At 37.3% G+C, this 27242-nt stretch overlaps 1 protein-coding gene across 1 annotated transcript in view; it reads left to right on the forward strand.

The window, feature by feature from the left end:
- uxs1 (UDP-glucuronate decarboxylase 1) overlaps positions 1-27242 on the forward strand; it is an 81983-nt gene that overhangs the window by 47679 nt on the left and 7062 nt on the right. The window contains exons 10-11 of the mRNA XM_056754946.1: positions 13139-13258; positions 13723-13766. Of these exons, the coding sequence (XP_056610924.1) occupies positions 13139-13258; positions 13723-13766 (164 nt within the window). The remainder of the gene's footprint in view (positions 1-13138; positions 13259-13722; positions 13767-27242) is intronic.

Genomic DNA, 27242 nt, shown 5'->3' on the forward strand with positions numbered 1-27242 from the left:
GACAATTCCAGATGCCCTTGAATCAGTGGACTTATCAGTCATTTATATATTAATTTAATTATTTAAGTGTCCTACCCGATCTCCTAGAACTGCCATTCTATAGTAGCTACGAGTTTATGTTTCTGACTTCTTTACAATGTTAAACATGCTATCTTCTCATGGTAAACATGGTCAATTTGTCAAAAAAAAGAGTTGGCCGTATTATGTAGGATTTCTGTGCTCGATATACTTCCCAGCGATCGTACAAGTTTTTTTTCAAACATTTCAAACAGTCCCTTTTTGGACAATTCTCCGGGAAAAGCATGTGGCACGCCCATGTGGCAGCAAGGAGAGACATCACTTTCACTTGTGTGCAGGAGATAGAGACTTCATACGTTCGCGAAGTTCAGGTGTTTGTTTGTCCACTGCATTTGGGTGATGAATGTTATATAAAAGTTGGATATAGGTACTCAAGATTAATATGAGATTGGCAGAAACTGCATGTGTTACAGCCGCTTTAAGTCATCAAATAATGGTTTGAGCGGCAGCTCCTAAGAGGCTGCTGTGACTCCTGACACTTCTGTTCAACAAAGAACAAAAGAAAATAAGAAATCAATGTGATTTTTTGCTTTAATGGATTCTTATGTATTTAGCAGTTAAGACTGTTAAGTGTTTGAGAATTTCCTATTGGTTACACAGGGCACACTTATTATAATGGATTTGATTAGTAGAAAAAATAATATATTTAATAAAGACATCAGTTGCAAAGCCAACAATATTAGAATGTTGGCTTTCATTCATAAAGCGCGCTGTTAAAGAAATGTGTTGTTTCTACATTAATTTGGTGATAAAATGTGAAATTAATAGAATTTAAATATATATTTAAAATACTGTTTGAGATTATTTAGTTAATTTTTTTAATTGATTGACATGTTAAGCAAAATAAATAGTGTATGTTTAATTTCACTATACGTGTGTGTTAATTGCAGTTAATTGCACGGAAAAGATGCAATTTTCACCATTACATTTTATTAACTATTGACAGCCTTAGTTTTTGTTACATTGGTATTGGGTAAGTTACACTTAAACAAACCTATAGGCTATAGCCTTATATAAAAGTATAATCGTACCTGCAAACTAGTCGCTTTAAGGTGAAATTCAGTAAATCGTGTAAATCCAAAGTGTTTTTTAGGTGTCTGAGGTGTCTACTCTCGAGCATCTGAAACGTCTTTGGTCCAGCACCTGGATTTGATTGGCCAACCAGAATCAAGATAACAGCATAGTCTTTTTTGGTCCTTGGGCCAAACAGAATCACCCGTTCTAAATGCCATGTTTGCGCCCATGAAAAGTTTTGCTGAAAGGGACGAACGCAAAGTGTTGATATTTATTATTCAGTTCACCCATGTGATGGAAGGCTTTGTAATGAGGGACAGTTGCCAGTCTTACTTTCAAATTTCCACTTCTAGAGCTCTGCCCTTCTGAGTGAGTAAGGCACATGGGTGCGATTGATATCCTTCCGAAGTTTATGATGATATTAATTTATTTTTTTAGAGGCCGATCAATTCACTTCATAATACATTAATATGTCATCAGGAGCCGTGTGGATTACTTTTGTATTTTTGCTTTTTTACCTTTCTTTTTTTAAGATAGCACTTAATATCCCTTTATTGAGCTCTTACAACTCGCATCACTCTGGTCCTTCACTTTATCTCTCTTAATTACTCTTTTATCATCAGTCACACACTTTATTTTCTCGATCTTGCATGTTTCAAAACCAAAACCATCACACGTCATCACAGGTCCTAGATGCTAATGGGTCTAAAACTTTAACAAATGCCTTGGGCACGGGGCAAGTCCGATATTGCATCAGGTCTCTGGTAGTTTTAAATGAATGTGCTTATTCCGAATCGACCTGAAAGACACAAATTAAATCAATCTTATGGTTAGGTAAACAACAAATATTTGTTACGTCAAACTTAACTCATAATTAATTAGGTTAATACAGTGAGTGATTAAAATTCTAGCATTTTTAGACTACACTTTGGCGTGTAGCCATACTTGCATGTTTGCTTGAAGGACATTATTGGGAAACGCACACAGAATACAACAAAAGTTTGTGTCTTTGTGCTTAGAAAACATCTTGCAGCTGTTAGATCCATAACGGCTTGAGATATCTTGCTTGGCTGCAGGCTGTACATGACGTTTCGGGGCTAGTCGGGTTCCTAAGAAAGTGATGTCTATTTTTATCTGGTATATTTTATCTGGCCTGCTCAAGAATCACTTTTTCTTTCTCGTAGTAACTAAATAAAATATGACAAACGTTTCCACAATTCCACAACATCCAGCTATCTGAGAGTGGCAAATTAAAACAGATCATGTGAGCAAAATAAAAAGAAAGCTTACTGCTTCATCATATAAACAGATGCAAATAGTGGGAGAGTTATAAATCAGAGTGGCTGTCAATAAGCTGCTAGTTGAGAAATCAGTTATTTGACCGCTTTAAACACAATAAATGTCCTGTAAATGCTGCTGGTGCATAAGATTTATGTTCACATGATGTGCTGAATGAAAAAATAACTTGATTCCTTCAAGCCAGAGCAGGAGGGCAGTCAAAGTCTGAGATAATTCATTGGTGGATTCGGCGCTCTATTGATTCTCCTGGGACTCCCAGATGTGTAACTTTGAATTTCAAGCAGAATTTGAACCACTGAAATTTTGGAAGTGAACTTTTAAACAGAAATCATATGGATTGAAAATTGTCCGTCACATAGTAAAGGTTATATTTAAAATAGTGGTGGGCCGTTGAGACTATTATCGCGCGTTAAAAAAAATGTCGCCGTTAATCTATTCTCAAAGTTGGGTTGGGAGCTGGGTCTATACTACGCAAGCTATGATGACTTTCACCTTGATATTTTAGCGCGGATGTATACCAGCTTAACTGCACTGTACGGGCGAGAACGAGATTTTTCAACTCGCGTGATTCACGTCATTCGCGGAAGCAGAAGCCGCCTCATCATCTCATAACCAGGGCTTCATTCGCGCGATTCGCGCAGCAAGTAGGTCTATTGGCTCTTTACATTAACATATAAATCACTCGCGCTTGACACGCCATTCGCGTTTGGTCTGAACACAACATAACGTTACTGTGAAATTACCGCATCAAACGTGACGTGCTAACATGCTATGAAGCCGCCGGGTTTGCTTCAGGGAATATTAATTTTTAAGAAGCTTCCCAATAGAAACATCGACAAGACTAAGGTTGTTTGCACCTTGTGCAATGCGGAATTGGTTAAAAAAAACACTTTCTCTCAACAGGTAGTGGTCTAGCTTTAGTTGAAACCAGTAACTTTGTATTGAGATCTAATGTATTATGGCTCCTGTATGACATATCACTTGTTGCTCCCTCACTCTTTGTAAGTCGCTTTGGATAAAAGCGTCTGCTAAATGACTAAATGTAAATGTACTGTAGGAGCTCTTCCAGTCTCAAGTACCACCTAAACACAAATCATCCCTTAGCTAATGCGGAAGTAAACACAAGTACATCTTATTGAACATAATTTATTTTTCATCACCAATTATCATAGTAGAACAGCTTTCTCAAGCAGTTTGTGATGCATTTTGGAAACAGGAGATGAGCCCCTGGTCTAATGCGCCACCAGGCTTGAGAAACCCGTTCTCAAAGACTTACTTTTAGTCATTATTTGGGTAGCACACATATTCTGAATGCCTTCGGCAGAATTCAAATGAGCCATTTTAATCTAGATTAATCTAGATTAATTCCAAAATTAATCTAGATTAATCTAGATTAAAAAAATTAATCTATGCCCACCACTAATTTAAAAACAAGTTGAATTTTAAAAGTTGAGTTTTAATTGTTGAATTTTTAAAACCTTCAGAAAATATGTATGAAATGTTTCAATTTGAAGTATTCACAGCTAAATTGAACAACCATTTTGAATTGCAGACTTTAAACATGCAAGCATTGGTAATGCAACAGATTTTTTGTTTATAAGAGGAAATTCAACATCCTTTTTTGCTTCAGAGACTAATGGCATTAAAATACTAAAAGAAAAAGGAAAAGTGAATGATTGTGGGTCCGTGTACTTTTGCGTCCATTCGTTTTTCTTTTTTTAACAACTATATAAAAAACAAAAAAATGTGCTTTTCTTTATATTTGTTTTGAAGTTAATGGAGAGATTAACCACAAACAAATTTTCTTATTTAAAATTATTTTATAAATGAAAATCAAATTATTGGTATACAACTATTTTTTCAGTTTTACAAAAATTTGTGTTAGTTGCACTACGGATAGCTCGGGATCATGGCATAGTACCCACGTACACAGATACTTTGCAAGTGCACCATGTCCCCACCACTTTCTGCCAAAGTTGACTTACTGAAAGAAATTTGAAAATAATTATTGCGGCAGGTGTGTTAGGGTTACCATCTTATGAATGATATTGCACTTTATTACTTACTTCTTGTACTGCTGCCGATACAGCTATCTCCAGCTGAGTGTCGGAAACCTCCCGTCTCACACAATGACTGGCACAAAATCTTCTAACAGTCCTCGCTGAACAACCTCGCCCAACACCAATTTGAGACAGATGCTCAGCAACGTCCTTGTGTGTGTGGTGTTTTAAAATCATGCCCAAAATCACTTCTCTGTACGGTTCCAGAGACTTGGTTCTTCGCATTCAATGGTGCGGGAAAAAATATTTCCGGGTCACTAATTTGGCCTCAGAAAACTAGTACAATTCGCTTTTATTCGATATTAATTTGTGTATTTTATAAATGTAAAGTAAGGTGCAAAAAGTCATAAACAAAAATCTGAAAATAAGTCAATATACATTTTTTTCGTAGAATGTTCTGAATACAGTTCTAATTCAAAATTTTGAATGTAAATTTTTTTGCTTAAAATACAACAACCGTTTATATTTTATTTTTCTCGTCATGGTTAAAAAAAGAAAAACGAATGGACGCAAAAGTACATGGACCATTGTGATTAAGTTTTTTGAGCACAATACAGTTGATTCAAGAATGCATGTTAACACATCATTTTAGTCATCTCAAAGAGTTTTTAAAGGAGTCAAATGTCATGGCTAAATCGAATATTATCATTTGTTTTAGATGTAATGCAATGCGTCTACAAGATTTAAGGTTCAAAAGCGCTGTATTTTTCACATACCGAGGAGTTTCGAGCAGGTGTGGGTGAGCAATCGCATCTAATAACACATCAAAGACACAGAAAAAAACGTATTCGTGCCATATGACCCCTTTAAGCGGCGGAATTGACTGATGCTTTTCTAAAATGGCCAACTGTAAATAAAGCAAGTTGTGATTCAGTTTACTAAGAAAAGTTGTGCTTCCATAAGCCTTTGAGGAGTCAAACTTTAGATTGTCAGTAGGAATTGTCATGTCACTTCACAGGATCAACTGTCCCCCTGCGCTATTGGTCGTTCATGTTTATTGTTTTTGTGCTTCTGCCCAGTGGGGTCTCCTCTTTTCCATATATGTCTGTCCATCACCCATTTACCCCCTCTGTGGCAGAGCCAAGATCATTGAGTTGGTGGCAAGCTTCATCTGTTCCTGCTTTCTGTTCTGACATTGTTTTATGCTCAGCTACACATGAATCACATAAATTCATTCACATCAACGGATTTCTCTGTTCATCTGGTTGCTCTCAACAGTCCACATTCTGTTTTTCTACAGTCATCTTCTTTTTATTCCAGAACTTTAAAGTTCTGTGACACACTTCATAAAACTAATCAGTATTTTGTGTGTTTTGTCTAGTTTGATTTGTATTATCATCCACTCGTTGGTGTTTTATAATAGTATAATGTAATGATAAAGATGTTGGTTTGTTCTTTGGTCATCCAGGGACAGACTGCATTCTCTTCCATAATGGTTTTAATTTCATTGCAGTATTAGATATCTATAGATTATCTAGAGAAATAGATTCATTCTGTTGTTGATATAAATATCACAGTTGTCTATTGAACATCCAGACAGGCTACATAAAACCATCGATTATTATGCTGTTTTTGTCTTCTTGAAAGGTGTCTCAGAGTTGTTTTGACCACGTGGTTATTCTTTGAACATTCATTGAAGTCCATTTAGTAAATATTTTATTAAACCAAGTCTTCTTTTATCTTTTCTGAATCCTCCTTTCTCTCTTTTTCCTCGTTTACCTTATTCTCACGCATCTCATCTGTGTGGAGGTGGACAGTTCTTTATTATTTTTATCCTTGACTATCTGTAGTATCTATCACAGTGTTTTTACTTTACTGCATTATCAAGTATGCATCATACTTTTTACACTACTCCAAATAATGAATACAGGTTGTGTTTATTTGCCTTTTGTACATCTGCACCTTAATAATCTAGTTCATTCTTACAATACTTTTTTCCACTTTTTACTTAAGTATTTAAATATGTTTTCTTGAGTAAAAAGTACTAGAGGTTTAATGTAAGTTTGCTTTTTAAAATATAAGTTTTTATGATTTATGATAGAGTAAAAAGTACTGGAGGAAAAACATTGAGAGAATTGCGTATACTATGCAGATACTTGTATTTGACTAGAAAAAAGTACTTGAGAAGAATAAAATACTACACTACACTCCACCTCTGCATTTTGTGTACACTGTATAATTTTATAAATGTATATTATATTAGCAGGTTGTTGAGAAAAACTCCTTGATCTCCTTGACTGTTTTTATTCACTTAAAGAAAGATTTCACCCCAAAAAGAAAATAATTATTTTTACTCATTGACTTCCCAACACAGAAGATATTTTAAGACCAAAACATTGGCCTCTCTTGATTTTCATTGTTTGGACACAATACCACCGAGACATTTCTCAAAATATCTTATTTTTGTGTTCCACCAGGGAAAGTGTCATATACAATTGGCTTTTTGCGTTAGTTTGTGTCACCAGTGATACACGGTGTCCACCCTCCTACTGATTACATCACTTGTCCACCTCGGCACCGACCCTCACCGTCATTTTGATTTTTTCTAGTTATAAATCACTTAGTTTAGTTAAAGGCCAGACTACACTTGCAGGTCTGGTGTTTAGCTTCAGCGGAACAAGTGTTGCAACAAAGATCAGCAGGAGGTGTCAGATTTTATTTGTCATGTGAGGAGAGTGAAGTGAGATGACATGATGATTGCGGGGCTTTACTGGCAAAGAACATGTTGTAGAATATGTAAGTACAGTTATCAAAAGCCAGATTTTCTTTGTGTTCTACATTTAAAAAGCTGGTGCTTTGCCATTATTTAACATCATTTTCTTTTGTTTCGTCTTGCTTTCTTATTTGTTTCTTATTTATTTAACATAAACATTTTTCATTTCGTATTCTTCTCTTATTAGTTTCCAATACCGCCGTGATTAGGGTACTCATGTTGTTAATATAGGCAAGTTATCTAATGTATTATTTAAAGGATTTTTATTTTCGTTCTTATAAAAATGTATTGCTTGATGTGTCGTAATTATTAGTTTCATTAAAGGCAACCTATCTGACATTAATATTTTTGTTATTTGTTTTTTATTTTTTCATTGTTTGTGAGGATGGTATTCATATGTAAGGTCTGTTTTTAATATAAGCAAATGTAATTTTCCTTTTTTGTGGTTTTGTCTGTTTTATTAAGAAAGATATTGAGCAATTTCTGTTCTGTATTGCCACTAATTCAAACTGGAAAGTAAAATGCATCATGCGCACGGCCGCATCTCCTACCACTTCACAGCAAACCCCCCACCCCCGGTGTCACCGTTACGTGTTTTTACAATCCTTTTAACCGGTGGGCAAATTTCATCACCTTCACATCTATAATATACAGGTTTTGAATGACGTGAGGGTAAATAACAACAATACATGTTGTTTTTAGTTTAACCATCCCTTTTAATCACCATCTTTAACGCAGTTGCCTCTCTCTTTTATAACTTGTTCCTTCATCCCTTTGTTCAGCAATCATTCAATCACTTTTATCTCAGTACTGAGGTTACTCGATGGTCTGATTATATGAGTGCGGTGAGTGTGAAATGCGTTTTACCTGAAGAATTGTCCTCTCTGTTTCATACAAAGCTCAGAGTGAGCTGCTGTCCCGCTGCTCAAGCTTTTAGCTTTTCCAGCAGACCTCACAGTCCAGAGATGCTGTCAGGATTTAAAAATGCGATTTTATGATTCAGATATTTCTGGCTTTGAAATGCCATTGGATTAACTGCATCGAAACCTGTGAACACATTAAATGAACAATAAAGGGCGAAGATTATTGAACTCTTACTTGACAACAGAATTGTTGAATTATTATTTAATTAAAAATGCATCATCGTTATAAAATAATACTGCTTAAATAATTTACTCAATTACTGTCTAACATCTGTGTGATATCTCATTATGAGAAAAGTCTCGAGGTCCGATCGACCACAGAAGCACCAGTGTCTTTTGTGAATCCATGAGCAGCACCACCTTTAAAGGTCAAATGTGTAATTTCAGAGGCTCTATTGACAGAAATACAATAAAATAGGGGTGTGATGAGGCACTTATCTGACGAGACGTGAGGAGATGAGACAAGAGACTGGGTTCACGAGAACGAGACGAGATTTTTAGACTTTATTATTATTCTTTTATTCACCTTAACACAAAATGCAAAAAATGTTGGCGTTATAAAATCAACTTGTTCTTTATGAAACGCATTAAATTTATATTATAATGAATTATATTATGCAGTTATGTATCTGAAATAACTTAATGTGAACTTGCATTTGCTATACTTTACTTTTGGTATAGACAGCCGAGCAGCTGGCGACACAAACCGTCCTTAAAGCTTGAAACACGTCTGTCTAGCGCGTATTTACATGGAAAATGGTGGGGAAGTAGCACCGCGGAATGGAATATCACGTTTTCTATGAATGGCAGGGCCGTTCACTGTAGCTCACAGCACGGCACGCACATACTTTGTGTAGTTATTCGAGTGTTCTGTACATTCATGAAAAAAGGTCACACCACAACAAAATGTGCACCCACACAAATGCTCCCACGTATATTTTGAGGTTGCACAGGTTAAATCTAGGCCCAGCACTCCATCATGCCAATTGCGGAAGGAAATAGTCGTCCGTGCCACGAGATCTCATCACACCCCTACAATAAAATAAACATAACTATGTGTTCAGAGGTGTATAAAGACCTTGAATAATAAAGCCTTGTTTTTATTACCTTAGAATTAACTATTTCTATCTACATACACAGCAGGTCCCCTTATATGGAATTCAACATGTTGTTTCTACAGTAGCCCTAAACGGACAAACTGCTCTTCAGAGCATGTTTCATGAATACATTATCAAGACTTGGTGCTATGTCAGCCACCTTAGTGCTTCGAAAGGGAGGGGGAATGTGAGCTGCTGGTTGCATTTCGCACCTCATTACTAGATGGTGCTAAATTTCATACACTTGACCTTTAAAGGCATTTTGTTTTTTTAAAGGCATCACTTAAGTCAACCTTTATTTATGCAGTTGAGCGATTAGTCTTAAAATATGCATTGGAATTTTACCAGCCTAATAATCATATAATAATATGACCACCATCATCATATTATAAGCACCAACACAAATAAAATGCATACTACATTCTACAGCTTATGATCTATCCAATTATAAAGATTTGCATTATTGCTGTTTTTGTATTATCCTCCAGCTATTTTCTCTCCGCCGGCAGGCCTGACGACACCTTAAGGTGAAACTAGAAGCTCATGGGCTTGAAAGGTTATGATTATTATTTCTCAAGATTTTTTACGCTCAAGCAGGCAAGTCACTGTGGCATCTGACACATTTTCAAAGAGAGCAAAGATGTCAAATTAAAATATGCAGTCAGTTGACTGATAAACAGAGGCTTTATACTATCGGCCTTTCTGAGACGTTGGGGCGGTCACAGCTCTCCTGGGGAAACAGTTTTAGTTTTGCATTACATTGGTTCTTTATCATTCACACGTTCATCACAGCATCACGTTGTTTGGTATAAAATTGTTTGTGTTCAACTGAACAAAGAAAGTTCCTCAAAGTCCCCTTGTGAGTTCCTCACAATATAAACTGAAGTGTTTTGCAGCATGCGCACAAAGTGTTTTGTATGCGGTGTTGATATTAGTATGCTGGCAAACTGGTAGCCTTGTAGTCAAGCAGGTGCTCTTTTCCAAGTAGGCCACTTACGTAGGTTGTCCTTGTTTCGTCCCTGTTCCGTGCATTCTGGCATTTTCTTGCTGTCATTTATAATGCTATTCATGAGAGTTTTCATGTTTTTATTCATATTTAATGTTAAAAGGTAAAACTATTGCTTAAGTTAGTAGTTTTTCTCTCGACTTCAAGACCAGTATTTAATGTGAACACATCACAGCTCAGGGTCTGGCTTGAGACTGGCTGTCTTTCATGATTTATGGACCTGATATCACATCCAGTGTCCTTTCCCAGAAGCCTTTTCTCCGTTTATTGCTTTGTTTATTTATGGCCATCACTGGATTTGTGCAGCCACTCAAACTGTTTGTTAAGCTGTTTGTATTCTTACCCCCTGATATTTTGCATTGCTTACTATTCAACTGACCTTTTGTGCAAACTGACTCTCCAGAGATTTTTTTATATTAACTTCTTGGTTAAATATCAAGGATGATATCAAAATGACTGTATGGGACACGTGGCCCAGATCTCCATCAACAGTTATTGATGATTGTAGATTGTGGACTTTTCTGAAGCCATCTATTTTTGGAACTGGCAATTTTAAACAAATATATATAATACATTTATTTGTATATGGTAAAATAATTGTAGCTGTACTAATGGTCCCCAATATGTGTAACGTTGCAGGAATCACACATGCATAAGTAGTATTGACGTATTTGAACAATAGTTAAACCACTTTGGCACCCGGTGAGGTAAAGCTCCTTCTAATTCTTATTCCGGTAAAAAATAAAAAAATGAATACATACAAATATCTAGACATTTTTAAATATATTATATACATATAATATAACATAAAAGTAGTATTGACGTATTTGAACAATAGTTAAACCACTTTGGCACCCGGTGAGTCGTCCCGAATGGTCGTCTCCATCCCATAAAGCTCTTGTCTCCATTATGAGTCCATTTTTAGCTCCATGTTTTTGTGATTTAGAAAAACACCAGAGGGACTCCAGTATGGTTGAGTATTAACCAGGGCTGTTTTATTATTTAATCGTTTGTGTTTATATATGTCTGTGTGCGGTGCATATTTATTTAATATTTATAAACATATACACGTACACACAGGGCCGGCCTGTCCTCTGTTGGTGCCCTAGGCAAGATTTTAGATTGCGATCCTCTTCAGCTTGCCTACAGAGCAAACAGGTCTGTTGATGATGCAGTCAACATGGGGCTGCGTTATGTTCTGCAACACCTTGATAGACCTGGGAATTACGCAAGGATCTTATTTGTGGACTTCAGTTCAGCCTTTAATAACATCATGCCTGACCTTCTCTCAGATAAACTGACCCAGCTCTCCGTGCTCACTGGATCACTAACTTCCTGACAGACAGGCAGCAATGAGTGAAGCTGAGTAAACTCGCATCCGGGACCCTCACAATCAGTACTGTTGCCCCACAGGGATCTGTGCTTTCCCCACTGCTCTTCTCCATGTATAAAAAATGATTGAACTGCAAAATACTCCTCTGTCAAGCTCCTGAAATTTGCGGATGAAACCTCCATCATTGGCCCCATCCACAAAGGAGACTATTCTGCTTCAGACAGGAGGTTTCTGAGCTGGGTGTCTGGTGCAATCACAACAACCTGGAGCTCAACACGCTCAAAACAGTGGAGATGACCATGGACTTCAGGAGAACCCCCCTTGCATACCCCCCACTCACCATCATGAACAACACTGTGGCTGCAGTAGAATCATTAAGGTTCCTGGGCACTACCATCTGACAGAACAGTTATTTTAAATTTAAGATACAGTATAACAAACAAAATTTAGCTGTAAATAGAGGATGCAATCATGTGAACCGCTGCCTGTTATATGAAGCTGATGTTAAATACGACGACACACCTGCACACCCCATGTTAATTAAGCCATGAATGAAGGATTCGCTCCCTGTTGTTACATCCACCTGTTGTAAAAAGAAAAGTGATATCTAGTGGATAGTAGTAGCAATAACATTAACGTTAATGAATGTTCAGTGCATGTAAAATATGAAAGAAAAAAAATGATTAAGAGCTTTTGAGAATCGATAATGAATCGATCCGTTGAAAATCCCTTTTTTCTTTTGCTCAGCCCTGGTGTGTTAAAATACTTGGAAATGAAGCTCCTTCTAATTCTTATTCTGGTAAAAAATAAAAAAATGAATTCATAAAAATATCTGAACATTTTTAAATATATTATATACACATAATATAACATGAATTGTGATTAACATAAAAATTAAGAAAACAAATGACAACTCAAAATATTTGTAATATAAATATTACAATTACTTTCTCATTGTTTTGAAAATAATGTTGTTTGTTTTGAACTAACTGTTGAAACTCATTGTTTTCTCAGTAATAAGGTATAGGAATATTTTTTTGTTGTTTTTCCAGCAAGCCTCAAGTTGAAATAGCCCCTTTTTTTAATTTTGTCTGCCTTCTATATGTGATTTTATTTTAGATTTTTCTTAAATATACCCATGTATGTCAATGTGTTTATAAAGCCAAAATTAATATGCACAATGCACAGACATGTGTTATACACAAACTTTATTTTGGATGCGTTTAATCGCGATCAATCGTTTTATCAGCAACCAGCTTATAATATATGCGTCATCTTTTCATATACCAAAATATAGAAAAAATATCAAAAAGGTTTGGGAATACTTTTATTTATTTATCAAGCAAAACAATACAGACACATTGAAATATTACCCAAACATGATTCAACATTGTTTATTTTGTTAAAAAAAAGTTGTTTTCAGGGTAAACCTTTATTAGATAACCTCCTGCATACTTTACACTAATAGACCCGCTGTTATAAATTAATTATTTGTGCAATATTGTGATTGAATTATTCATCAATGTATCATTATAGGATTTTCTCATGCATAGCCCTAAACTCTAGAAAGAAACCTATGAGATGATGGTATTTTGCTTGTGCTTGTGTCTCACAGGAGGGAGTGGAGGTGAGGGTGGCTCGGATCTTTAACACCTTCGGGTCTCGCATGCACATGAATGACGGGCGAGTGGTCAGTAATTTCATACTGCAGGCTTTACAAGGAGAGCCGCTGACGGTAAGACCCCTTCACCTCATCAACACACAGTGGAGGATTTCATCACATCTCCAAACAATCCATTTTTAAATGGTTTAAGAATGTAAAACATTATCAAGGTCATAGTTCACACCCAAATATAGTCTCATTGTTTATTCAGCGCATGTTGTTTGAAACCTGTATGCGGTGTGTTGTTTGGTTACCAACATATCTGTTGGATTCTGCAGTAGAAGTCAAGCAGGTTTGGAATGACATGAGGTTGGGTAAATGGTGAAAGATGTTGTATTTATTGAAGTATTAAACTCTGGAATGTTAAAATAATGTCATTTATAATCACACCACAAGTATCTGTAGGTGGAAACACTTTTGTGTTTTCTGAACACTTCAATCCTGTTGAGAATGTTATGGAGTGAATTGAACATTCCCCACTGACTTTTAGCAGCTCTGAACATTTTGACGTTTATTGGGCTTCTGTACTCTTTCAGGTTTATGGGCCAGGGTCTCAGACGAGAGCTTTCCAGTATGTAAGGTAAGAACTGATGTAACAGGCTAATTCAGCACGTTTCCACACATAAAGAGTTAGTACAGTGGACACCATTCAGATCTATTTCTATGCGGTTTTTCATGCCCTAAAAACAATAAGAATGTGAAGAAAACCAAGGGGTGATTCACATTTTGCGTCTTTTGTGCACACAAGTTCATTATTTTAAATGTAAATACGGCAGGCACATTTTTCTAGGTGCGTTGGCGATGCATCCAGATGGAAATATTTCAACTTTTCAGAGTGCCACCTGCACACAGCACTAGTGCACACACACTAGTGCGTAGTTTTACATGGATGTTTATGGATACGCATGCAGTCACTTAATATATCCACTTTCATTTTAGGCTTAATAATGTGACGCATGATTTCTCAACCAAGCAAAGAGTTTTCATTTACCCACTATGAAAACTTTTAGTTTAAACTTCCATAAGCTTCTGTTACTCTACATCTGAGTGTTTACAGCTATAGCTTTTGCAATAATGAAATGAACCTTTGGCTAAATCAGGCCTTTGCGGACGGACTGCTCAGTGCGTTTTTTAAGGAAGAAAGCCTGCATTTGATGGGACTGCTGATGCTTCATGGTTATGGCATTGAATGTATTTTAAAAGCTGAAGCCTATGTTTTGATTTAAAAGCAACAGACTGATAGTGTGTGAGTGTGCGCTTCAGTACAGACAAATCATTTTTTCTACTACGGGGCGCATCTACATGTTTACAGCCAGGGGATTGTGGGATATAAGAAACCGCCAAAACCAAACACCTACACACAACACATGCCCCCCCCTCCAGGGAAATAGAAAGCAAAACATAATCTGCAGTTCTTTAATCTGTTTACTTTCATCTATAAAGGCATGTGGCTTTTTTGGAAGACTCGTCGCTTAAATGAGTTAGGAGATCAGAACCCGGCAACATTTTTCTACTTAATGAAAGATAAGGTTTATCCAAAATGTCGCTAGTTGCTATAATAATGCTGAATAAGTCTGTAAAAACTGCAACACTGGTTCGCACATCCCTGGGGTTTATGTGCCACGGAGGTCTGATGAGAGAGCACTTTAATTTGAAGGGGATGGATGTGGGTCCGGATCGACTTCCCTCCGGGTCAGGAGCCGTACTTTGAGATGGGCTGGTCTAGATAAAAAACTTAGCCACCCTGCTATTAATAATGCTGGGGGGAGGTCATTAACATCATGACTCATTTATGAAGAAGAGTAATTTACATGACGGGTGGGGAAGAAAATGCAGAGCGAATCCTTCATGCCTGGCAGTAATATGGCTCCCTACAGATAGTATGTTTGGAAGAAGCGAGTTGCGTTCTTTTTTAATTCATTTTCAATGCTTTACAATTTGGAGTGTTGTTTGATACTCGGAAGAATGTTTTTAATACACACAGTCTTCTCAGGGGGTGTTTAGAATAATGGGAAATATATTATTTTGTTTTGCTGCGATTGTCAAAGCAGCAAATGATATAGAACCAATTTCCTAAGATTCACAATGAAGAGGATTACAGCATGCCTTTAGATATGGTTATCACATTTAATATTATGTAATTATATACTGTACATCAAACTGTACATGCAGCTTTTGTCTTTATCTTGTGTGCCCATGTGTATGTGTCCTTGAGCCAGGAAAGTCTTTACATCAGTGCTTATACTACACAGCTAATTAAATGTATTGTATACATAAAAAAAAAAAAAAATTGAACATGAATGCTCTAACATGAATTATAAAATGGCATACAAGGCCAAAAAAGAATGGCAGTTGCTGTTAATAGGTAGAAAAGATGTGTGAGCGTGAGCGTGTGAGTGGCAACACAAAAAAGTGTACACAAATATTTATACTAAATATTTTTTAATTTAGTGGTTTTTTTTACTTAATTTATTTTTGGTATTATTTCTAGTCCTATATTTATATTTTCAAATCTTAAATCTATGTTGAATATATATCCTTTATTTGTTGGACTGAATACATATATTGGCTGGGAATTGTTTTGGAAAAATGCATTTGAACACTATAGGGTTGAGTTTGGTAACATTAGTTATAGCGGTAATATAGTAGTATAGTCGTTATATAGTAATGTTTTAGCTAACATGAATTAACAATAAGCAGTGTAGTTTTTAAACATGTCTTAATCTTTGTTAAAGTTAATGCTAAACCAATATTCATGTTAGTTCATATTGCATTAACTAATGTCAACAAAGATTTTTTAAATGTATTAGTAAATGTTGACATTTATAAATGGTGTAAAAGTATTACTTATTGTTTGGTCATGCTAGCCAATGCATTAAAGGAGTAATGTGTAGATTTTGGCGGCGTCTACTGGTGAGGTTCCGAATTGCAACCAACGTCTCACTCTACCCCTCCCTTTCGAAGCACTATGGACGCTGCACAGAACTAGGATATTGTCGCAGTTTTTCTACTTTGCCGAATGAGATAACGTATTTACAAAACCCACTCTGTAGAGCAGTTTGTATGTTTAGTGCTACTGTAGAAACAATTCCATGCAAGGGCACCAGAGATGAATTTAGATAGAAATAGCTCATTCTAAGATCATAAAAACATAACGCTGCATTATTTAAGGTCTTTATACACTTCTGAAGACATAGTTATGTATATTATATTGCATTTCTGTCATTAGATCCTCCAGAAAACTAAATATTTCTTTTAGATCTCGACCTCAAATAAATATAAACCAAAGCTATCTGCCACTACCAGGGCATTAACATTCTGTCTAGTTTGATAAAGAAAAACAAGTTATAGTGATTTATTCATTTATTGCATTTATTGCACATTTTTAACCAACTGAATTATTATATACTACTTTTTTCTTTATCATACATTATAAACAGAGGCCACTGATAGATAAGCGCATGAATGAAGATGGGAAGAGGAAATGGAGTGGTTTGTTCCATCAACTCCGTCGTTAGGAAGAGATTTCAATCGAAATGTGCTTTTAAGAGTTCGTTACCTCTCCATTCAGTTCTTGTGTTCCTGGTTCATGTGCGTGCTTCAGCAGTCTTAGGCCAACCCCAAATGCTCTCATTGGTTAATTCGCGTGTGACGCCATTCCCCAGCCAGTTCCGATCGACATCCCACCCCTCCTGTGACCCATGGTTTGTCTCTACGTTTCGGAGCCAGTGAGCAACGGACTTTCAAAATAAAGTTATACTTAAAAAAACTGCGTTAATGCCCGATAAAATAATTGTTGAAAAAAAAAGTAATAAAGAGGTCGAATGGCATGGCTAAAACGAATATTATTCAATATTCGTTTTTTTAAGATGTAATGTAATGTGTATACATGTTTTAAGGTTAAAAAACGCTGTATTTTCCACGTACCATGCATGTTTGTATCTCCTCTTTGCTCCGCCTCTCTGAAACACACTAATTTTTCATCTCGACTCAACAAACACACGACAAACTCAACTCACGTTGGTCTTTTACGATGACAATATACTTACAGACTGTAAATCTGAAGTGCCAGAGAAGTTGTAATGGTTGGAATGGCCCCACTTTTTAACCAAAGCTTTCGCGCATAGCCGGTCTTAATCTCTCTCCCAAGTTCGTGAAGCAATTGTCTGTGAAATGCGCTGCACAAACCTGAATATTCGGATTGTAGTTTTTTGGAACAGTGTTCCAAAATCTAACCATTCATTTTTAGTTGTCATAGCTTTTGGAAGATCAAACAAAGAGGCTTTTTTTCACAACGAAACACACAGCGTCTCCACGACATGGCTGCGATGATACAATGAGATTTACAAGTACGCCCACCTAACTTGCATTTACATTTGTGCGGTCTCGTCAAGTCATACTGTGAAATGACGTACATTTGTGGGGGTGTGGTTACACCAGATGATTCAGACAGATCTGGGTGAGCAATCACTTTTAGCTAGAATGCATCTTTGTTTCAACACTTTAATTTTTGCAATTTTACGTGTCTAATACATGCATGGGCAACTTAAAACACACCAAAAAAAAACATGTATCCGTGCCATATGACCCATTTAATGCGATAATAACGTCTTTACTTTCCCAGTCCTAGTTAAAAACTACCACATTTTTGTAAATTGTTAATGAAAATGCCACTTAAGATGGGGAAAAAATAAGAGAACAGAAAAAGGGAATCCTAGAGAATATGCCAGCCAGTAGGGAAGGTCTCTTTTCACAGACTCCGATGTATTTCCCAGGGTCAAAGCCCACACTGTTAAAATAGATAGTTTTTGATACTTTTTCTGTACCCCTGCTCTGCTTCATCCTCAAGATAAATACAGGAGTCTTATCTCAAATAAGCAGTACACAGAGCGAAGAGAAGATAGACCAATATAATTTATCTCACAGCATTAAGAGACGCCAGTGGGTCGATTGTTACTCATCTTTCCATCTGTATTCACAGCATAGATGAACTCTTTGCAGATAGCTCCCACAGGTTTACCGGCAACACCTTCCCAAATAAACAGCACATGTCTAAAACAGCACACTGTTTATCATAAAAAGCCTGCCAATGTTTGAATATTGTTGCATGTGTTCTACAATTGTCCTGTACAATAATATGTCATCATGCTTTGTTTTCTGAACGTGCACTAAGAACAGTCATCTTAGAGCTGTCATAGCCCGTTAACAGCTTGGCCAACTCATACGTTTTAAAGGTAAGAAATAAGACTGGAGCTTTCTTCATGACAGGTTCATGCCCATCCATCTCTTGAAAAGGTTTAAATGTGATCTATTTGTCATCAAATCTTTCTATGCAGACAGTGATTATAATCATTTTACAGTTTTAATGTACAACTAAATTAGCCTGACTATATCAGATTTCTTATTCTCAATTTCAGTTCGCCAATGTATATCTGTACAATGTCTGATATAGCAAACCACCTCTAAGATTTTCTCCGGCTCCGCACCAGCCGTCAAACCAACGAACAGAAGGCGGGCTGAGAGCCGCGACGTAGACGCTTAGCGCCGAATTTAAGATTGTAGTTTAGCTTAGGGAATCTAAAATGACAGAGGACATGGAGACACCGGATGCTATTCGCTCTGTTGTGCTCAGGTCAGTGTCTCCTTCTTTACCAGGTCTTTAATATTGCCATGTCATACTGTAATCTTGCAATTAGGTTGCAGCATTTCTGACAGACTCGAAAAGAAACGAAGAGCTTTGTTTAACAGAACTGATCCTTACAGTTGGCTGCAAATATGTTCTTGTTTGTCTCTACTGTCAAACATTAGTTTAGATGCACTTATTGTACCGTGGATGCGTAGATTTACTTAACATATTCTGCATAAGTCGTTCACAGCAATCTTCACTCTGGTATTTCACTCAATGGTTATGTTCTTGCCGCATACCTGTGTTTACAGCAGAAGTTTGAGACGTCTGAAAAATTTGCCACGGCTCGTTGGAATGCTTGTTTCTGATTGGCCAGCTGCAAACTCTGCAGGTTCATTATTCCCAGATAAAAATCGCTCCAAACTAATAACGCACGGCAACCCGGATGCAGCAAATCATTTTGACAGGTGTTTTTGACAAATTAAATATGTATTTTAACTAGTGGTAGGCCGTTAACGGCGTAAACGTGCTTGCGTTAACGTGAGACTCTTATCACGCGATAAAAAAAATGTCGCCGTTAATCTATTCTCAAAGTTGGGTTGGGAGCTGGGTCTATACTACGCAAGCTATGATGACTTTCACCTTGATATTTTAGCGCGGATGTATACCTAGCTTAATTGCAGTGTACCTGGCGAGAGCGAGATTTTTCAACTCGCGTGATTCTCTCAATCCGCGTCATTCGCGTCGCCTCATCATCTCATGAACAGGGCTTCATTCGCGCGATTCGCGCCGCAAGTACAGTTGTGTTCAAAATTATTCAACCCCCACTGAAATTGATTGTTTTGGTCGGTTTGACATTGATTATGATCATTCAGTCATCCTGCTTACAATTAAATCAAAGAGGCACGAGTAGGTCAGACAAATATAACATAACATTTATAATGAAATAACCACAAATGTCTTTTCTGAGCTCACATCATTATCAGTTTTATTCAACCCCCAAGTGACATTCAATCTTAGTACTTAGTACAACATCCTTTTACAGTTATAACAGCTTTTAAACGTGAAGCATAGCTTGACACAAGTGTCTTGCAGCGATCTACGGGTATCTTCGCCCATTCATCATGGGCAAAAGCCTCCAGTTCAGTCACATTCTTAGGCTTGCGCACTGCAACTGCTTTCTTTAAGTCCCACCAGAGGTTCTCAATCAGATTTAAGTCTGGTGACTGCGATGGCCACTTCAAAATGTTCCAGCCTTTAATCTGCAACCATGCTCTAGTGGACTTGGAGGTATGCTTGGGATCATTGTCCTGTTGAAAGGTCCAACGTCTTCCAAGCCTCAGGTTTGTGACGGACTGCATCACATTGTCATCCAATATCTCCTGGTACTGAAGAGAATTCATGATACCTTGCACACGCTGAAGCTTCCCAGTACCTGCAGAAGCAAAACAGCCCCAAAGCATGATTGACCCCCCCGCCCTGCTTCACAGTAGGCAAGGTGTTCTTTTCTTCATAGGCCTTGTTCTTCCTCCTCCAAACATAGCGTTGATCCATGGGCCCAAACAGTTCTAATTTTGTTTCATCAGTCCACAGAACACTATCCCAAAACTTCTGTGGTTTGTCCACATGACTTTTGGCATACTGCAGTCGACTCTTCTTATTCTTTGGGGACAGCAAGGGGGTGTGCCTGGGAGTTCTGGCATGGAGGCCTTCATTACGCAGGGTGCGCTGTATTGTCTGAGCAGAAACTTCAGTACCCACATCTGACAAATCTTTTCTCAGTTCCTCAGCAGTCACACGGGGACTTTTCTCCACTCTACGCTTCAGGTAGCGCACAGCAGTCGAAGTCAGCATCTTCTTTCTGCCACGACCAGGTAGCGTTTCAACAGTGCCCTTTGCCTTGAATTTGCGAATGATGCTTCCTATGGTGTCTCTTGGTATGTTTAACATCTTTGCAATCTTCTTATAGCCATTGCCCTTCCTGTGAAGAGTAATCACCTGTTCTCTTGTCTTCCTGGACCATTCTCTTGACCTCACCATGTTTGTAACCACACCAGTAAATGTTGCTGAGGGAGTTGAGTATCACAGTCATTTTAATATAATTATAATTATGTCAATGAAGAATTCACAAAAGAAACATTTACTACTGTATTACAAAACTAATTGATGTAATTTTAGTTGCATTTGGTTCTTTAAGAAGTCCTTGTAGGATTTCATTCTGAATACAATTACAAATGTACACTAAATTCCCTAAAACCATTTACAGCATTGGGGGTTGAATAATTTTGAACACAACTGTAGGTCTATCGCGTCTTTGCATTGACTTAACATGTAAATCACTCGTGCTTGACGCGCCATTCGCGTTTGGTCTGAACATAACATAACGTTACTGTGAAATTACCACATCAAACGTGACGTGCTAACATGGATGCAGCTTTGAAGCCGCCGGGTTGCTTCAGGGAAAATTTATTTTTAAGAAGCTTCCCAATGGAAACATCGACAAGACTAAGGTTGTTTGCACCTTGTGCAATGCGGAATTGTTTTAAAAAAATTTTTCTCTCAACAGGTAGTGGTCTAGCTTTAGTTGAAACCAGTAAATTTGTATTGGCACCTAATGTATTATGGCTCCTGTATTTCCAAGATTAATCTAGATTAATCTAGATTACAAAAAAATAATCTATGCCCACCACTAATTTTAACATATTGTATATGACAATATATTTGCAAATGACTAAACCAAATTGCCTGCTCGTGACATTTGAATGTCGTTTCATACCTTGATACCCCAAAACCGAAAGTAAAGGGCTTTTCCTCGTGGAAGTTCTGCATTCAGTAAAAATGAACTAAATACATTTTTCAAATTGACATATCAATTTTTTTCTCACTTGGCAAGTAGCTGTATAATAAGCGGGAGAATCTACAAGCTGCCTGCTGTTATCGTGAAATAAAACCCCTTCAGTGTGATACAAGATGCCTGATCACACTGTCAGGGTTTATTTCTGAGATAACAATCGGTTGCCTGTACATTATCCCTTACACATCATATTGAGATTATTGATTTATATATTTTTAGCATCTCTCTACTTCTGTTTCTTCTATCTGTGTGTGTGAAAACCTGCAAAATCCTCAACACTTAAAGGGAACCCTGAGAATAGAGAGATCAAACGACTCGTTTTTTGCAGTTAGACTCCTCTTTTTCAATTGGCAGCGATCTTTTTGCGTGCAGTTTATATGCGCCCAGGCGCCTTTAGTTTTGTCGGAGCTCCTGAAGTTGAAAAAATCAACTCTGAGCAGTAACGCAGTTGACGTCATTCGCCTTATTCCCCATTGTCCAATCTAATGAAAGGACAGCCGGGCATTCCATTGTGGTGACTGAACTTTACAGTTGCTTGTCCAGACAGTGCTGAAGGGGATAGAGAAACTTGCTGGATGACACCAGTTAACCTAGCAAGGTCAGAGCAAGCACCTTTTGCTTTTAGTGTCTGCTAATATGAAAGTTAACAGCAACTAGAGTGCTCGCGCTATAAACTCCATGGATTAAAGATCTCTGTCGCTACGATTTTCGTTAATTACAGCGAGTCTGCGATGGATTTTCATCAATTGCAGGGTTCCAGTCTGTCCTTAATGTCTTAAATTCACTTTTCATAATGTTGTTAACCAATTTTCGATTTCGATGCCATTAGAACATTCGTCGCTTTGGCTGGCACTGAGCCAGAAACATACTCAATCCCTGTCACATATCAAAACTATGCAGTTCTTTCAACCACACAATGTTTAATTTAGGCTTCAGGCTTATAAACGTGCCTACAAGCACAAAATAAATTTAGAGATTGTCTATATGGGGCAATAACAATCTCCTCAAATGTAATTTGATGGATGTGTTTTATTCACATCAGACACAGCATCTGCAATGTAAGCAATTGTCAAGATCAGTGGATGAATTCACGTGACGTAAATCCAAAAGATCTCATAACGCAGCAGAAACAAACATGGCGGAGCCCAACGTGATCATTATAAAAGTGTTTAAACAACAAAACACATGCACATGTTTGACAATCGGAATGTCAGATATTTCATGACCGTTTGTCAATTGTTGTGGGAAAAAAAAAAATCTGTAAAAGCAATGCATCAGTCATACAGCTACTGTGGCTCTGTGGTGTGTCACATGATAAGCAGTGCCGCGTCGCCATGGAAATATAAAAGTGATAGGCTACCTTCTTAACAGACACTTTGGAAAAGCTATTCAAACTCTGTAACTATACGCTGTAGTACTAGCTAGTCAAACACTGAAATGGTTGTCAGGTTTAGCAAACCTTCAGGAATATGGTTTCACAGCCAAAAGGCAAAAAATGTGAAAAGCACTCTGGAGACAAATAGAAACAAATTTTTTGGTCTTAAGTGGTGCTTCTATTTTGTTATTTTTTTCTGCAGAAAACATTGTTTGGTCTTATAAAATAAATTAAAAAATACACTGAAAAGTTTCAGATGGTCGATTATTTGTCTAGGTAAGTATTATTTTTTTCACAGATTAAAAATACTTGTTACTTGCAATACTACGTACAGTGGTTCAAAACATCTCCCTTTAAAACGCTATTGAATTTGACTATTTAGATGGTGTCGGTTATAGGAATAGCATTTGGCCTGGAATAAAATCAGTCCAAAGAATTTTTTTCACTTTAATCCATGAATCTCTGACTGACAGGTCAGCTGATTCGGGGGTTTGGATAGCAACATTAAAAAGCTACAAATCCAGGTGTTTTCTGAAGTTTAAAAATAGGCAGTGGTATCCCCAGAATGTCTCTATAAAGTTTCAACTCAAAATACACCTAATATCTTTCATTACAATATGTTGAACATTGGCCATTTGTGGCTGCAATGGAAAACACGCCGTTTTTGTGTGTCTTTAAATACAAGTGAGCTTTTGCTCCCCTCCCTGTATGCAAAATATGACATAGAGCGCTTACACATGTGCTTTGGATGACATCAAGACAAGCAATATGGCGTGTGCATAGTTCTCTTCGTCCCGCCTGGGACTTTCGATCGTTAATAACACCAGCCCCCGAGGTCACAGCGGGCCAAACTTGGGCTCGTCAGAATGGTCTCCTCCCGGCCTCCTTTTATGTTCCATTTTACATCCAATGACAGCACACATTTGTTGATTCTTAGACTTTTTTGTCGCTAGCTAGTGGCTACATCTGCTCCTGCCTGAAAATGGCTGACAGTGTCTCTCTGTCTGGAGGTGGACCTAAGCGCTCATAAGGCACTGTGAGCAGTCATGGGCATGCGTAAACAATGTGACATCGATTGTTAGGGGATCCCCAGCAGCCTGTTTTGTGTCACTGTTGTGGTTTAAAGGAGATAACAAAAAAAAGAATAGATGGATTTTTATAATTACAGGGTGTAATTATGAACCCTTCACAAACGCTGGTAACTACATTTCTGGTAGATAAACATGTAAAAGTGCATTTTCTGGGATTGCGGCCCATCGAAGAAACGCTGCTCTTTTCAAAGAGTCAACAAAAAGGCATTGAGCCGCATTTTCAAACAGAAAAAGCGAGTTTTGCTTAAACGCCCACTTACACTACTAGGATTTGTCGCTAGAAACGCATCAAATATTTTCATTAAAAAAAAAAAGTAATACCCAATTTAACCTAAGGAGGCTGCCATTTTCTTGTTCGATGATTATTGCACGCATTTGAATGTAAATATTTAACAAATAATGCTTAAATAATGAAGAGAGAAAAAATATAATGGGTTTATTTTTGTAGACTGTTAACAACATAATCGAACATTACTGCGAATGCGCACTTTTGTGATCCAAACTTAACTTGTGGTACACATTCATAAACAATAGAGTGCCTGTAGATTATTTCTGATAACAATCAAAAGAAACCGAGAAGAACAGTTACTTTGCAAAACTTGTCTCTCCAATATTTGTAATTTAGACTGCGATACCAAACTCAACCACTAGATGCCAATGCGTGCGATCCGATGAAACGGTCTATACATTTTAATCTTGTTGGGCAGAAACAATACATATATACTAATAACTAAAGATCATTGTGAATGTATTATAAGATATTTATAGCCATTATAAATCCATTTTATCCAGATTTACTCTGTCTCTATCTACTGTCCCTGTGTATTTATATGTATGATTTTATGTTAATCGTCTCATGTTTTACTGATATATATGTACATCAATGGAAAATGTGTGTGCTTCGCTGTAGCATTAAGAGAATGGGTTTCAAAATGTCTCTGTTACTGATAGCTGAGGAGAGTGACACAAAATGATAAATAGGGGAATTTCGCCTTTAGTTCGACTTTATCGCCTTTATTGAAGTCCATCAAAATGACCGATTGCCTTCAGATTTTTCCTTCACTGGTAGAAAAAATGAATTTTCGGTAGACGCGATCTGAGTGGCGCTCGAGCTGCTGAACTGTCCGCTCACTCTACGCTAGCTAACTTTGAAAACTACTCGCACTCCTTTTCGTGACTAACCCTCAAATGTCTAAAGAGGTTGCTGGTGTAAACATGTTTTGGGTGCTTCCCGCATCGTGAAATTCGCATAGTACACACATTTCAGATTGATAATACATTGTCTATTTTCATAGCGCGTAAAATAAATGCATCGCCAATTTTGCGTCATCTGATCAGCTTTTCTGGATCTGCCTTTTAGAGAATACAACTAATAAAGACCTTACATAATGAAGCATTATGTTTTTATCACCAGAAAGAAAGAGCTATTTCTATCGACAAACATCGCGGGTCCGCTTGCATGGAATTCGCTACATTATTTCTACAGTAGACCTAAACGGACAAACCTCTCTACAGAGCGTGTTTTGTTAAAATATTATCTACTTCAGCATAGAAGCGAAAAAACAACTTTGTTCTGTGTCAGCCACCGTAGTGCTTTGAAAGAAAGGGGGAGAGGTGGAGTGAGCCATTAGTTGCAACTACTCAACCTCACCGCTAGATGTCGCTAAAATCTCCACATTGCTCCTTTAATATTTTAAGCCACACATCACATTGGCATAACCTTCCCACATCAACACGCCTGGACACGCCCCCCTTGAGCGCCAGGACACATTCAGCTGATTTGTAAAAAACGCAGCTGAATGGTTAAGGAGAATAGTACACAAAAAACACAACACAAACACGCCCCATAGCATAATCCTACCCTTGACACTGATTGACAGGTTTCTGTGTAAGGCATCGGAAATGGAAATACTAAGGGAATTGCGATTCCATTTGAGTTTTGGCTGGCTACACACGCGACGCTGAGAAAGTGAAAAAACAGACGTGGTAATTGAAATTACCAGTTAAATATGACAGGGTCAAAACTCGTAAGATATGGGCAACACAGTTGCAAACGGACTTTGCTTTTCCATTTGAAATTTGGCAGTCAGAGTGCGTTTGCTTAAACGAAAATGCAAACGGTAATGCGCGATTTGCAATTGTGTTTGGATTATGTCACATTTTATGCGTCCACAAATTGAAAACGCAATTCTTTTTAATAATGTCCGGAATATCATTCCATACATTTGACTGAGCTACGTGCTAAACTACTTTCACTTTCATCACAGTCCTACAGCTGGTAATAAGAATTTAGCTACACACATTCTAAGATAACCAACGTTCAAATAGCAGCTTGCGTGACTTTAACATTGGCTGTGAAAGCCGTTATGTGTATTACAATGATAGTGTGTGTGTGTGTGTATGTGTGTGTGTGTGTGTGCAATTACCTCTATCTAAAACACATCTATGAGATGTCCTCTGAAGTCCTGCCTGCTGTCTCCTAGTCAATCTGACTGTTTTATTATCCAACTCTGGTCCAATATAAAAAGGCAAAACTAATGCTTTTGTTATAAGTGATAACCGATCTGCACTAGCAGACCTCTGTTACACTTTGATCGATCTGCATGTTTTTAACTGATGACGTGAAGTTGACACCATTATTACGGTTTATTGCTACAAGCCAAAGCGTATGAATACTAAGGATGCAACAATACAGCTCACCCACAGTTCAATACGGACCTCTGTTTATGGCCTACGGTTTTCGGGTTCGGTTCTGATGGCTTCGGCACATCAAACTGTTTTTTTGATAATTTTATGCTTATGTGACAGGAACAGTAAAAACTTAAGTAAAATTAAGTGAATTTTAGTAAAAAAAAAAATCTTGACTTATTTTATTATCTTTAAGCAAAAAACAATGTGTACAAATTACTGGTTTATTTAATAAATTAAAGATTCACACTGGCAGCTCACAGCAGTTTTTGGTTTAATGTTCATCAACACACCAGTAAAATAAGCTTTCTTGAAGAGGTTTTGTGCATCATAGTAATTAAAGTGACGTATTGCAAAACTTGCGATTGCTGTAATTGACGTAAACGTGTGGTCCATGGGAAAGGCCAAAGATAATATATTAA

This window comes from Triplophysa dalaica, chromosome 8, assembly GCF_015846415.1.
Source record: "Triplophysa dalaica isolate WHDGS20190420 chromosome 8, ASM1584641v1, whole genome shotgun sequence".
In the NCBI taxonomy this organism is placed as follows: domain Eukaryota; kingdom Metazoa; phylum Chordata; class Actinopteri; order Cypriniformes; family Nemacheilidae; genus Triplophysa; species Triplophysa dalaica.